Genomic DNA, 13,347 nt, shown 5'->3' with positions numbered 1-13,347 from the left:
GTGGCCCTCCCCATACTATGTAACCTGCGTCTGCCATAGTAGACCCTATGGAGTATTTTAAATTGTATCAAGCATAGGCACAATTTAATGGCTACCTCCAGTGGCTGCATCAACGCCACTTCCTAGTCTGTCTGCGCGGTCACCCACATCTCACCTCCATCTGTCTCTGAGCTGTCCCAAGGTGTCTGGCATGTTGTTGTTTGTCTTATAGGTAAAGGAGACCGCACCTTTTCCAACCGTTTCCATTAGCATCCGCCCTTCTAAAGGGGCGTATTCCAGCTGTATCGCCACGCCCCTCTGCCTGCCAGGCATGGCGCAATTGCACATATTTTAAAAATTGGGTCGGATGTAGGTAGTATTCCCGTTGAACAGAGGAGAAGAGCATTATATCTCTGTTCTCCAGGATATTTCCCACGTTGGAGATTTATTTAGTGTCCCAGGCCCCAAATTCCTGAAGCCTCGCCACTTCTCTCAGCCACATTCCCTTCCAAAGGGGAGTTTCCCTGGTGAGTTTGAGTGCCCAGCTAATTGTCTTTGTAGCCTTGCCCTAAGCCGCCAGGGCCACCATGTTGGCGGAAGCCGTTGGGCCCCCCTCCGACCATAGAGGTAGTGTAAGTGTGACCTCTGTTCCAACATGGCGCGCTCTAGCCTAAAGGTCGAGTGATCGTGGGTTGCAAAGATCCAGTCATTAATGTTTATCAGGTGGGCCTCCCAGTAGTACCCCTCAATATCCAGGCGCGTGTGCCCATCATCATGTAGGTCACGTTGCAGCGTTCGAATTGACACTCTAAGCTGTCTCCGTCCCAGAGTGTAGACCTCAATTCCCCATTTATCCTTGTGAATACAGTCTGCAGAACCGGACAGTACATATTCTGGAGCACGCACAGTAGTTTGGGGAGTGTGATCCTTCTGGAGTGGGCCGCCCGTCGCATCCGGGAGAGAGGAAGCCCCCTCCATCGTCCAGCATCAGCCTGAAAGTCCAACATCACAGTTCCGAAATTACTCCTGAAACAGCTCCTTCTGCAGTATCACAAACATCCCCAGATATTTAAAGCTGTCTACTGCAATTCCAAGCCCCTGTGGAAGGAGCAATAGATCTACCAGGCCTTGTGGAGAGTACAGCACTGATTTACCCAATTGATCCTGTACCTAGAATGGTCCCCGTAGTCCCCAAGGATCTGAAATAGTATGGGGATTGTAGCAGCAGGGTCTGTTATATATAGGAGAACAACATCAGCATATAGTGATATTATTTCTTCTGTCTCGTCTGTAGCTGCGATGTGGAGCCCCCTTACTCCACTGTGCATACTCAATATGCATGCAAGAGATTCTACCATCAGGGCAAACAGGAGCAGGGACAGGGACATGCCTGCCTGGTCCCACTCTCAATCAGGAACTTGGAGGAGATCTTCCCATTCACTCTAACCACCGCCGCGGCGTTCCAGTATAGCACTGCCACCCACCTTCTATAATTTGGGCCAAACCCAAATTTCTGAAGTGTTTGCTCGAGGATTGTTTGCTCGAGGATAGGCCAGTGTACAGCGTCAAATGCCTTTTCGATATCCACAGAGAGGAAGATCTGCGGTGTCTGTCTGGCCTTCACTGTCATCAGCCAATTATGTGTATGCCACAGATTAAGCTGTGTTGACCTACCGGGCATAAATCCTGATTGGTCTCTGTTAATTAAAGGTGGTATAACCTGCAAAAGTCGTGTGGCCAAGATTGTGGCCAGTATCTTGGTCTCGACTTTGAGCAGTGAGATCGGGTGATGGTAGTCGCACCGCTCCCTGGGTTTCCCCTCCTTGGGAAGCTCTTTGATGGTGACTCTCCGGAGATCCGGCGGGAGCTCCCCTCTGTGGGGAGATTTAGCTTCTTTGTCTTTGGCCATGATTCCAACACTGACCTTGCCCAGCACAGAGAGAGTCAATGCACCCAGCACTCCTGGGAGCAGGTCACTAATACCCAGGCCAGCACCCCCCCCCCCCCTCCCGCCCACAGCCATCCCCTCCGCTTCAGATCTTATTGAGTCTTTTAAGGGGCCTTCGTACCTGCCGTCTGCCCAGTGGCCCCTCGACAGGCAGGCTGCAAACGCACTCCTGTCAATGGCCCGGCCGCTGTGCTACAGATGGCGCGAAGGGGGAAGGATGCCAAAGAGCGTGTAACCTGTGCACCCGGGCCTACTACCCTTAAAGTCACTGCCCCTGTGTCACCGGGGTCAAGCTGCTGCTGTCAGCCTCGGACTCAATGGAGCACATGCTCCCCACCCATTTCCCCCCTCTCCAGTGCTTAGAGGGAAGGGGTTTTATTCGCCTGTACAGCATCTCAGGAAGGACCACTCCTGTGGCCAGTCACACTTCCTGGTTTCTGCAGGGGATGTCTGCCCGCCAAGCACCCGCGTCCCCGCTACCCCTGCAGTGCTGGATTATAGAGTCTCCATGTTTCCTAAAACCAAGTGCCTCTCAATATCTTCACTCTGGGCGCCCGCTATTTCAGTTCAGCACTGAGGCCTCAGGGAGGCAGTCACCAGATCAGTCAGGGCTAGGCCGCTTTCCGCCGTTTCAGGCCAGGGATGGGATGGGAGAGACCCCGGCAGCACCACGAGTCATTCAGGGCACAGCAACCTCCGCATTCAGGGGATGACCTCTACGGTCAGGTGGGCCCAGCAGCATCACTGTCCAGCGAGGTCCGGCTACCCTCATCTTCTCCTCACCTTCAGGGCCTCTGCAGGGACCCCCGTCTCGTCACTGGTGCCTCTCCTGGATCTGCTTCAGCTGCGACCCACCCCAGCACACCACGCCAGGCAAGAGGGGTGGTGGGGAGGGCTAAATGGAACCCACGAGCTCGCCGTCCAATCGGCAAACGGTGTCACCACTCGGCCTCCGCCATGTTACCTCCGGTCGATGCCTCAACAGCCACCCACACATGACTTACTGCACACCTGGGAGCTAAGTACGGGCTTTCCCCTCATTCGGCATCGGCCCACGAAGTCGAGGGCCAAGTTTCATGTTCTGATGGCAGGATAAGTGGAGGATTAAAGTCGAACCGCCGGAGTTCACAGAAAGCACTGCTTGTTGGCCATCTTGCTGGCCACACCCCTTTTTCTTTTTTTGAACCACTCCCTTTTTGCCTTCTTTCTACTGACAAACATTTTCTTTTGTACTCTTCTATTTTCAAAGTCTTTTCTATTGTCTTTCATTTTCTTCACTTCCTGGTTCCCCTATTCTATACCATTATATCTTCTCTTCTATATACCCCTTTAGCAGCCTTTTTTTATTTCTTTCGCCGTGTTGCTTTACTAATTCTCCCATCATGAATTTCAGATTGTGAGCCTCATCCTGTCTGATGTGATTGGAGACCCACTGGACATTATAGCGAGTGGACCTACTGTACCCAGCCCTAACAGTGTGCAGGATTGCCTGCAGGTACTGACTAAGTACAACCTATGGGATGACATGCCCTCATCCGTACAGACAGTGCTGCTATCTGGACAAGAAAAGAATTTGGAACCTCCTCTCGATTTCAGCCATGTCTACAATGTGATAATTGGCTCAAACACCCTTGCACTAACAGCAGCAAGACATCAGGCAGAGGAACTGGGTTACGTCCCTGTGGTCCTTTCCACAGGAGTGAGTGGAGATGTACTCAGCATTGCTCATTTTTATAGCCTGCTTATTGGCTGCATCTGCTCTCACTTAGCCAGAGAAGGAGGTGATCCCAAAGCAGATGAAGAACTGAAGGAACTGGTTGCCAAGCTGGATATTCCTGGGATGGACCTCACAGATTGCTTCAGAGTGGTGAAAAGTCTTAAAAACAGAAGTCCACTTTGCCTGCTGGCTGGTGGAGAAACAACTGTCACACTTCGGGGACATGGGAAGGGTGGTAGGAACCAGGAAATGGCCCTGAGAGTAGCTTTGGAGCTTCACAGAGATTGTGAAAGCTTGTTACCTTTTGAGGTTCTTTTTCTAAGTGGTGGTACTGATGGGCAGGATGGACCAACAAAGGCAGCTGGTGCTTTCTGTACTCCACAGTTGGTGGGGCAAGCAGAACAGGAACACCTTGACGTGCAGAACTTCCTGCGCCGTAATGATTCATTCACATTCTTTTCACGCCTCAACAGTGGCAAAAACTTACTGGTGACTGGTCTAACAGGCACCAATGTGATGGATGTTCAAGTGGTTCTGATTAGAAGCAGAGAAAATAGTTGAGCCTGCGCTCAAACTAACCAAAGTACAAGAAAACACACTCATACAAGCCAGTCAGCAACCACTGATGTCACCAATGTATAAAAGCACCACAGTATAAGACTGCTACAGCCTCAAAGCATCCAAGTGTTTGATCAACCAGGATTAGCAAGAGACATTTTGTGAATTGCTAGGTCCAATTTAAAACAAAAAATAGCAGCATCTCTTTTCATGCTCAACCCAAATGGGAGCATCTAATCTATTAGTGGGAGTCTGGCACATGCACACCTATAGTGTAATAATGAGTACATTGGCTCATTATTCAGGCTTAGGAAGTTGAATCTATTAAGCACTCAACCTAGGGTTAACCGTGGATGCTTAGATTTACCAGAGCATACAGCAAGCAATCCTTTATACAGCCATATTGAAAGTATGCTTGTTTTAGGGAATACTTTATAAATTGGTGTCTCTTCCTCTGCTCTTCCCTCAGCCATGCATGTTTGGCTACTTCTTATGCTATTACTATGTAAATATAATAAATATAATCAAATTGATGTTTATGCGATCCCAAATGTGTCAGCAATTAATTACATATAGGTGTTACGTATTCAGAACACAGGTTGGCAAACCTGTGGGTTTCAGTATATCACTCAGTAACACATCTTTGGAGCAGGCAAACTCAAACAATGTTGCAAATTTCTTGTGAGTACTCTGGTACAAGACCTTGTCTTGAGAGCCATCAGGCTCAAGAGTGTTCTGCCCAGCAACTACTGGACACAGAGGGACTTTTGTTTCCCCTCTTCCTAGGCAATTTCTCTGAAGCAGTGCTTTCAACGGCTAACATCACTTACTGGGCCATATCTGCATTGTTTACGGTTGATGGGACTAACGACAGCTTCCATCAAACAGCTGAATGGTATATTTAAAGTTCCTCTGTCCTGTAATAAAGAATCCATTTTTTGTAGTTGAAATGTAAATGAAGTGAATGTTTAGCAGACTACTGATATAATTATTTTACGAAAAATACAAGAAGCTCCCTTGTGAGCTGTGATTGATTCCCTTCCACACATTTGTGGCCCATACACATAGCAGGTGTAGGGTTCCTCAAAATCTTGGAACCTGTACGTATGTTTACAAGATTAACCACCCAGCAGTGCTGGAGAAGTCATGATCTGATCTATTGCATTGTTATTCAGTGGAATTGCTTGCACAATTACCAATTTGGGCTTTGGGGATAATTTAGGGCCTGGTTACTTTTTTGTCATTTTGATGAGAACGGAAAAGGGCGTCAATAAATTCCCACTTTAACATTTTGGGGTAAGATTGTACATGAAAAACACGGCTTATTAACTACATAATATCTAATAGAAATGTTAAGCTAATTTTAGAAGCAAAATCAGCACACCACATTTGACACATCCATCCCAACGTTGTAATTAGCTTTGTGTCCACTTCACCCTGAGATTTAAATTGAAAGACACCGCCTCAGTGGTCCAGAGAAGGAAACTGCATCCAATAGATGACTGTAAAATGCTTGCAAATATGATATTGCCCCTAGATTGAAAGGTTAGTAGTCTAAGGCATCTGTGAAAGGCAGAGATGGAGGGCAAACAAACTTGAAAAGAGAAGACAAAAATTAGTTGTTATTTTTGCTTTTGCTCGTAAAATATGCAATGGTCTGCTAGGATGTACGTACACTTGTTACAAATATTTTCTTATACGAAGTAAAGTTATGCCCAACTTTCATTTTATTCATAATTGAGACACAAGAGTGGAAGAATACACACACAGATAATATAAGAAAGAAAGAAATATTTTATTTTACAGTATTAGCCCCTTTTGTAAAAAAAAAAATGGATATCTCCAAATAAACCCTTAGAATCAGTTCGGCTGAGAGGGATAGGCTCAGCATATAAGTGGGACAACTACTGTTCTAAGTATAAAAAAAAAAAAGTCAAATCTGCGAAAGCAGGATCTCAAACCAAATAGAGACGGCAAGATAGTCCAATGATTACACCTATTCAGTGCTGAACTAAGTATGTTCCATGGTCCCATTTACCTACACTATGCAATCCATGGATGCAATTCTATCTGGGACTGGTCCAGAGAGAAACAGGTAGATATATAAGCATCTCTAAGATATGAGGACTTAATACAAAAATAAAACATCAGTGATAAACAAAGGAAGATCTTGCCAGTCACTATTAGGTCATCATTCCCTTCTGGTTCAATCCATGAAACCTTGGCAAGGATAAAGGGAACAGAGATCCAAATGAAGGGGAAATGGACAAATGTACAGCAAAAGTTGGCTTACTGGAGAGTAAGTCTTCAAGCATGGAGACTGAAGTTAAAGAGATGGACAGTAGGTGGATGGCACTGGGACATAAGCTCTAAGCAGGGGAACAAAAGAGGAACACCCTGATCACTGAAAACTGAGCTCTATCTGGAAGAACGGAGTACCGGGAAAACAGCATTAAGCAAAATCAGGTTACGGTCTTCGGAGTGCTGAAGGGGCTGAAGAAATACAACTGAGAAAGAATATTCTGTAGTGTAAGACCCTTAAAAGTGGTTTCACCGAAGTTTACAGCTAGGGTATCCCCTAGATTGATTTCTATATTTCCCTGAGACAATCTTCCCATCCGATCCCAAGTTTACCCTTGTCAACAGTTTCAGGAATCATTCCTTTACATGGGATAAATCTAGGTGTGACCTTGACTCTGCAGTTTACTGTTCAGAAAGCTAGGTCTGGGGAAGAAGAGAACAGGAAGTTTGAGAGGGAGAAGTTGAGATTAGCTTGGCATGAACAAGAGAGAGAAAGGGAGAGACGGCGAGAGAAAGGGAAAAAGAGATTTAGAGGAGATACATTGCTTTAGAAAAGGAAAAGCTCAGGATTGCAGAAGTGCACGCTCGCTCCGGGAAAGGTAATTCTCTCACAAACTCCAACTTCATCAATACCTCCTTAATGATTGGGACAGTTCCAGATTGCCTCAAAACTGGTCAGGTTACACCTCTTCTGAAAAAAGACGGGGCAGACCCAGTGGATTTTAACAACTTTCAACCAATCACCAACCTACCCTTCCTCAGCAGCGTTCTGGAAAACTATGTAGAATCACAACTTAAACTTCACCTTAATAAAATTGACCTACCTGATGATCTTCAGTCTGGCTTCAGAGCAAGAAACAGCCCCAAAACTGCAACCCTCAAAATAGTTGATGATGCCCTCAACATTCAGACAGCGGAGACTCGTGCCTCCTAATCCTCTTTGACCTGTCAGCAGCTTTCAACATGATTAATCACTCCCTTCCCCAATAAACTCACAAGACCAGACTGGCATGAATAATATAGTCCTCAGCTGGTTTCTCATCCTTCCTGGAAGACTACAAGGAGCACTACAATGTTCAATTCTCATCCCCAGGCTGTTTAAAATATACATTGAAACACTTGCCTTGACTCTTTAATCAATCAGACAGTGGCTATCACTTCTACGTTCTGAAAATTCAGCTGTACATGAAATATAATCTCCAGGAGATGTCAGCATAGCCTCAAAATTTTTCAACAAGATTCACTTTTGGATGACCCTGCACCCCCTCAAACAAATTCCACTAAAAACTGAATTCTTATTGAGCTCACCGCCCAGTAGCCACACATCCATGCTATAATGACTTGAAGTGAGCTCTTGCCTCAACTGTAAGCCAAACATCGTAGAAGGCCATAAATCAGTGCTTCCAACGCTTTTTGGAACCATGGCCCAATTTTTAGAACTAAAAACTTTCACAACCCACCTACCTTTAATGGACATGAGGCTGGGCTATTTTTGATTGTAACTAAAGCATCGTGTTGTAGCGCATTATCATTTACTGACAGCACATTTTGCATTGACATGACCACTAACTTTACATACACATACAGTTTTACTGATAAAAATGTATAGCACACAAATGATAATGTGTGGAAATTCTGTTTCTGTGAATGTTTATCATGTGTGAATCACCAAGTAAAGTGTCTTGATGTGTTTTAATCCTATTTAAATCTCTGTTTCCAGCACACTTCAAAATTCCCCCCAAAAAGATGCTTAATTTTTGCTTTCCAACTGCTAAATGCATACAGCTAATTTGCAGGTATTTACATTTTGTTGTATGTTACAAAAAAAAATAACATCCCATAACCTTTTCTTTCACACTCTTTGTACTGGAACAAGATGGTCACATAATTCACTTTAAGTTTGAATAAATTTTTCATTAACTTTTGACATTATGTTCAAACATTGGTCAAGCATCATCAAAAGACTTGGCAATCACAAGTGTAAACAATGAAATAATCCCTAATAACACCCCCTACCCAGCCGTCTGCCCTACCTCCTCCAACCCCCAGGTCCCTGCGTGGGATCCACACCATTTCATTTGTGAAGGGGGCCTCTCAGAATTTATTGTCAACTGTATCGGGGTCCAGATGGTTTCCGTGATGCCAGTAGAATGCAGTGTAGTAATCCTTGAGCTTAGAGTAACTAAGGAGTCTCCGTTCTCAGAGGCACTTTGGGCACAATAGCTCCCTGTAATCTTCACTAAAAGTAAGAGGCGTTCCCATTGCTTGCTAAACGTTTTATCCTCTCCTTGAGCCAACTTCGACAACTTCTCCATGCTAAGGATTCACCGTAGCCATTCAGTCCATTTGTATACAGATGGCTGAGTTGGCTTACCTCATAGGCCTTGGATGACTTGCTTAGCCACCAGTAAGAGGTGGGGTGTTAGTTTACCCAGGGAACCAAACAATGGGTAAGCCTGTGGCACTGAAAGACCCATGAGAATCAGTGAGGTAGGTCAGAGCCCGTAATATGTTCTATGGTTCAGTGGACTGAGGTCCAAAACGGTCGTATCTTGGGGCAGGACCAAAGAATGTGTGCAAGAGACCCTTCCTTCCCATATTCTCTCCAAAAGAAGAGTCTATGATCTCCCTTCATTTTATTTAGATGGGTCGGAGTGTAGTGCCAAAGGTAGAGGTTTTTAAGGATGGTTTCCGCCCTCCAGAATGTGAAGCATAGTTGGTCACCCACGTCAGGATTTCCTTCCACTACCCCATGTCCAGTGTAATACCCAGATCCCTCTCCAAGGCTCGCTAGTAGGGGTGTTTAGTGGAGTGTATCGTAGTCTGAAGCATGGCGTACATAATGGAGATTGCATGCTTATCGTCTATGCAATGAAGGAGATACTTTTCAAGGGGGTTAGGGTTTTTGTGCCTCATTTCTTCATGTAACAATATCTCTCAATCCCTGGGAGGTGAAACCGTTCCTTCAAATGTTTTAAGGAAGCTGTGGGTGTACATGTCCCATAGTGTTTTGCACCCTCCCCCCGACCACTTGTCTGTCCGGGAGTGAAGTCGCAGTTGCCCCAAAGAGTAGTCAAGGGGGAGGGAAAGGTGGAGAGTCCCAACCTAACCCCTGCCCTGTCCCAGACCTCCAAGGTTGCCCTTGTGATGGGAGAGACATCGAGCGTTTGTTACTCTCAGACCTAGGACGGCATGGAATTTCCCCATAAGGGTCCTGCTGCCATAGTGTGGTCAATCATGCACCAACCCTTTTCCGTTTCCCTTTGAGCCCAGGGTATAAGACAGGGTAGATGGGCCGCTGCATAATAGTAAGCCGAATTTGGAACCCCAGCGCACCCCGCTCATGGACACAAGAAGCTCTGTCTTTGGCCTATTCTATCTGCTTTGTCTCCTCATATAAAGTAGGCATATAACGATTGAAGATCAACTATGTTATTCTTCGGAATTCGATGAGTAAGTGTCTGGAAGAGATAAAGTACTTTGGGCAGAATCATCATTTTGTATGCAGCAATCTTTCCAAGAAGAGAGATGGATCTATGCTTCCAACTATTGTGGCAGCAGATATCCCATTTAACACGTTGGAGGTTTAAAGTTTTAGTTTTAGCCAGAGTAGGAGCCAACACCCGGCCCAAATACTCAAAATGGCTTGTTGCCCATCAGAGGAAAGGGAGTGCCTGTGCCTGCTGTACTGCTGACCGAGGAGTCGATGTATTCAGAATCTCAGATTTTGAAACATTGAGCTTGAACCCTAAGACCTCTTGATAACGACCTTGCAGCACCCAGGGGATAGAAGCTACAGGATCAGTCAGGGACAGGAGGACATCGTCAGCAGTCATTTTAATGTCCTGTTGGCCGTACCGGATCCCCTTAATCTGGGGATTCCTCTGAATATGTTGCACTAATGGTTCGACTGTGAGGGCAAAAAGGAGAGGGGATAGGAGGCAACCCTGATGCGTGCCTCATTTAATGTGCATCCAGTTGGAGAAATGACAGTTGATGCGGATTCTAGCACGGGGGCCTGATAACCTGCCAGGACATGAATGTAGGACCCACCACACTCAAAACATAAGCCATGAAGGCCCAGTCAATGCAGTCAAATGCTTTCTGACCTTTTAGCCTTTTAGGAAAGTACTTAAAACTTGGCTTTTTAACCAATCATCCTATCCTCTTCCTCACTGCAGTTCTCCTCTCTGATTTAGTGCCTAGACATCCTTGGGTATTGGATGCGCTTTACAAATGTTATTTTCATTTAATTTCTCAGTATCCATTGTGACCACGCCCGCATGTTTAGTACCCATGGTGCAGGTGTCAAGGATGTGGAGGGCCTTTTTGGTTTTGTCCTTTGCTTGACGTGAGGAAATTAAACCCGATTGATCCGGGTGTACCAGATTCTCCATCAAGGGTTCAAGGAAGCAATCTTAGTGAGGATTTTGGTGTCAGTATTAAGAAGGTAGATGGGTCGATAGGACCTGCAGCCCATGGGATTTTTATTGTGTTTAAGAATCAGAGTAATAATGGAGTCATTCATGGAGGGCGTGACTCTACTGTACTCAGGAATCTCATTATATACCCCGAGTAGGAGCGGCAGCAAGGTGGGACCGAAGCATTTATAGAAGGTTTCTGTAAAGCCATTCGGGCCCAGCGCACTGGAGGGTCGCAACTTAGCTATAGCTGTTAAGATTTCCTCTTTCTCAAGCAGCCTGTTAAGGGTCGCTCTCTCCGAGGGGCTTATTTTAGGCAACTGAGCCTCTATGAGGTATTTCAATTGCTCCTAAGGGTCAGTGGTTCGTGTATAGCTGGAAGCATGCTAACTTTTCCTGGTCGCCAGTGCACATGGTGCCCTGTGGGTGCTGCACATCTGAAATGATAGTTCTAGCTCGGCAAGCTTGCAAGAGATATGCCATCATCCAGGCCCGGTTTGTTACAGAGGTCATAGTATTTATTGTCAAGTTGTGCAAGAAAGTATGCAGATTTATCCGGTTCAAGGGCCCTCAGGTGGCCCCTTACTGCCAGGATTTTCCTCCAGATTGTAGGGCAGTGGGTTCTCTTGTATTCCGCCTTGGGCGTCTTGAGTTCTGTGCCCAGTTTACATCGCAACGCCTAGCGGAGTTTACGGAGGCATGAAGCCTCTGCTATAAACAGACCTTGGAGGGCTGCCTTCAGGACGTCCCAGATGGTGGACACACTGATGGCCCCAGTATCATTATGAAGGAGATAGTCTTTGATACCCTTTGTGATGTTTGCTGTGGTCACTGGATCCCTCAGCAGGTCATCTCAGAGCCTCCAGGTACCAGTCGCTCTATGCCTCTTAGGGAACATATCTGAAAACTCACAAGAAAAAGGGCCGTGATCAGAGAGTGTAACGCCCTGAACGTCTCAGGATCGTTTAACAGACACGACAATGAGGACGCAACCACTTGTGAAGGGTTAGTTCTTTTAATGAAGGCAAATAAAATACAAAGAACAAACAAAAGTTATAGTCACTGGAATCCTCCAGGCTAAGTACGTTACCAGCCCACAGCACGGATGGTCCTAACCGTCCTCTGCATATACGCCGATCCCGGCGTATGCCAACAGAGGGCAGAAATGAAATGGCCGACAATGCCAATCGGTAGGCTGTGAGGGGCACGAAGAGTGTTGGGGAGAATCGAGGAGTCAGGGAAACACCCAGCCGGGGTCTCTACCTGAAGGGAGCAGCCGCTCAACCTCTTCCTCAGACTGCACCGGGACGCGGAGTCACCTCCTGGTGATGCGTCACCGATACCCCAATCACAAGCAAGAAGACTGAACCGAGAGCAGCCGCTCGATCGATCCTGTGGACTTCCGAGTCTGTAACGCGGCAAACACCTCCTGGTGTGCGTTACAGCTGGCAGTCCCTGTGTCTCTGGTCGGGCTGGGAGTTACGACTCCAACCAGCAAAAGCGCCACTGCGCTTGGACTCAGCCGAGTCAAAAAGCGAAGCTCAATGGTTGACCGGTAGAGCTTCCGGGTCCTTCACAGGTGACGATGGGGCAAGACACGGCCCAGGGAGTAACGACTCGACCTACCTCCGTTCTTGCCTTACTGGAGCACCACTCCGGAACACTGCTCTTCACGAAGCAGGTACGTCGGTGTAAACACAATATCCGACAGCCTTGTACCTCCCGGTTCCTCCCTTTATAGGGCGTGTTTTCCTTGAGTTATGTAACAGCTCTCCTGTTTACATAAGGGCGTGTTTCCCTTGAGTTATGTAACAGCTCTCCTGTTTACATAAGGGCGTGTTTCCCTTGAGTTATGTAACAGCTCTCCTGTTTACATAAGGGCGTGTTTCCCTTGAGTTATGTAACAGCTCTCCTGTTTACATAAGGGCGTGTTTCCCTTGAGTTATGTAACAGCTCTCCTGTTTACATAAGGGCGTGTTTCCCTTGTATGACAGGAATTCTTGACAGTACATCCTCCCTCTCAGCGGCTCCCCACGGGTCCAGCGCTGGCAGGAAAACGCCGATGGAACAAGGAGACCAAGCGCGGAGCATGAACCCCTTCAGCCGGTTCCCATGAATGCTCCTCCGGGCCATAGCCTTTCCACGCAACCAGGTACCACAGCTTCCCCCTGCGCCATTTGGACGCCCGTATGCCCGACACTTCATACTCCTCCTCCGACTCCACGCATACCGGCCTAGGTGTCCCAGACGGCTTGGAGGGTGCTGGTTTGAGCAATGATACATGAAAGACAGGGTGTATCCGCAATGACTGGGGCAAGCACACCTTCACGTTCACGGGACCCATACACTTGGTAATTCGATAGGGGCCCATGTACTTGGGATGGAACACACTGTTCTTTCGAAACCTCATGTTTCTTGTGGAT

General features: G+C 46.8%; 1 protein-coding gene across 6 annotated transcripts in view; it reads left to right on the top strand.

Annotated features, from left to right (window-relative positions):
* GLYCTK (glycerate kinase) overlaps positions 1-4,746 on the top strand; it is a 106,988-nt gene extending 102,242 nt beyond the window's left edge. For all 6 annotated transcript variants that reach the window (XM_085624797.1, XM_085624799.1, XM_085624798.1 and 3 more), the window contains one exon: positions 3,321-4,746. In XM_085624797.1, the coding sequence (XP_085480923.1) occupies positions 3,321-4,205 (885 nt within the window). In that variant the 3' untranslated portion in view covers positions 4,206-4,746. The remainder of the gene's footprint in view (positions 1-3,320) is intronic.
* The last annotated feature ends 8,601 nt before the right edge of the window (positions 4,747-13,347 follow it).

This window comes from Triturus cristatus, chromosome 9 (genome assembly GCF_964204655.1).
Source record: "Triturus cristatus chromosome 9, aTriCri1.1, whole genome shotgun sequence".
NCBI classification, from domain to species: domain Eukaryota; kingdom Metazoa; phylum Chordata; class Amphibia; order Caudata; family Salamandridae; genus Triturus; species Triturus cristatus.
The sequence above is the reverse complement of the archived record's forward strand: the minus strand, read 5'-3'. Positions and strand labels throughout refer to the sequence as shown.